At 66.9% G+C, this 1397-nt stretch overlaps 1 protein-coding gene across 1 annotated transcript in view; it reads left to right on the forward strand.

Annotated features, from left to right (window-relative positions):
* Positions 1 to 778, forward strand: part of MON1A (MON1 secretory trafficking family member A) — a 3095-nt gene extending 2317 nt beyond the window's left edge. The window contains 1 exon segment of the mRNA XM_009321834.1: positions 335 to 778. Coding sequence (XP_009320109.1) covers positions 335 to 475 — 141 coding nt within the window. The 3' untranslated portion in view covers positions 476 to 778.
* The last annotated feature ends 619 nt before the right edge of the window (positions 779 to 1397 follow it).

Genomic DNA, 1397 nt, shown 5'->3' on the forward strand with positions numbered 1-1397 from the left:
GTCCCCAGCCTGCCCCCGAGCACCTTTGTGTGAGGAAGGAACGGGCAGGGATAGCAGCAGGGGCTGGCGAGTGCCAGCACCGAGGGCTGTGCCGTGCGTTGTCATGAACTCCCCAGTGCCGCGGAGAAAACCCACTCTGGGGGTAAACCCTGGGGTTTGGTCCCCCCACTTCTGAGCAAACCAGGTGCCACGCGTTTAGGGTACCTTGTTGCCACCCCATGTCCCTGCAGTGGAGCCCCTGTGCCTGTTCCCAATGCTCTTGGGGGGAAGATGCAGTGCCAGCCCCAAGTGGGGCGCAGACATGTGCCAGCGTGTACCCTGTTTTTTCACCCAGGTAACCAGCGCCTTCGAGCTCTACATATGCTACAGTCCCCTGGGGACCAAGGCCGGCGCCATCAGTGCTGTCAACAAGCTCATGAAGTGGATCCGCAAGGAGGAAGACCGACTCTTCATCCTCACTCTCCAGACATACTGACGGGCATCGCCCAGGGCATGGTGCCAGCTGGGGGAGCCCCCGCTGTGCTGGGGAGCCAGTCCCCCGGGGAAGCCCGGGCCATGAGTCCAGGGGAGAGGGCATGGTGGGACCCCGGAGCATGGGGAAACCCACCCATGGGACTGTCCAACCTGGGTTTTAGAGATGGGGTACACAGCTGCCAGGGGAAGGGGTGAGCAGGACTTTCTCTCATCTGCAGGCAGTGCCCCCCAGCTGGGGGGCTGCCCTTCCTCTGCGGCCCCCGGCTCCATCCCTCATTGTGGGGGCCCTGGAGTGGGGCTGCTGGTACCCCGAGTTGCTGGAGGGGAGCTGAGCCCCTGGGTCCTGCTGCCTGTGCCTGGCACCCTCCTCTCTCTGCCATCCTGCGGCTGTGCCGAGGGTAGGGGTCCCCAGGAGAGACGTGGCAGCACTCGGGGGACCCCTGTGCTGCTGTGCCCGCAGAGGGCGGGTGACACTACCCAGGTGGGGGGACAGGGCTGGCCTGGAGCACGCACTGCTCCTCTCCCTGCCCTGGGGGAGCCGGGCCCCCCAAGTGCCAGGCAGCCCCTGGCAGACCCAGAGCCCTGCCTTGTGGCAGCACTCGGGGGACCCCTGTGCTGCTGTGCCCGCAGAGGGCGGGTGACACTACCCAGGTGGGGGGACAGGGCTGGCCTGGAGCACGCACTGCTCCTCTCCCTGCCCTGGGGGAGCCGGGCCCCCCAAGTGCCAGGCAGCCCCTGGCAGACCCAGAGCCCTGCCTTGGCAGGTTTGCCCCCTTGGCATCTGTGCGTGCCCAGACCCTTCCCACCGTGGCTGTGAGAAGAAAGTCTCTCGGGATGCTGGCAGGCAGGGTGGCGGGTCAGCCTGCCCCAGCCAGGGCAGTGGGGTCCGGCCTACATCCCCATGGGGACACCGAGCAGCCCCC

The sequence above is a fragment of the Pygoscelis adeliae genome, unplaced genomic scaffold, assembly GCF_000699105.1.
Source record: "Pygoscelis adeliae isolate BGI_AS28 unplaced genomic scaffold, ASM69910v1 Scaffold94, whole genome shotgun sequence".
Classification (NCBI taxonomy): Eukaryota; Metazoa; Chordata; class Aves; order Sphenisciformes; family Spheniscidae; genus Pygoscelis; species Pygoscelis adeliae.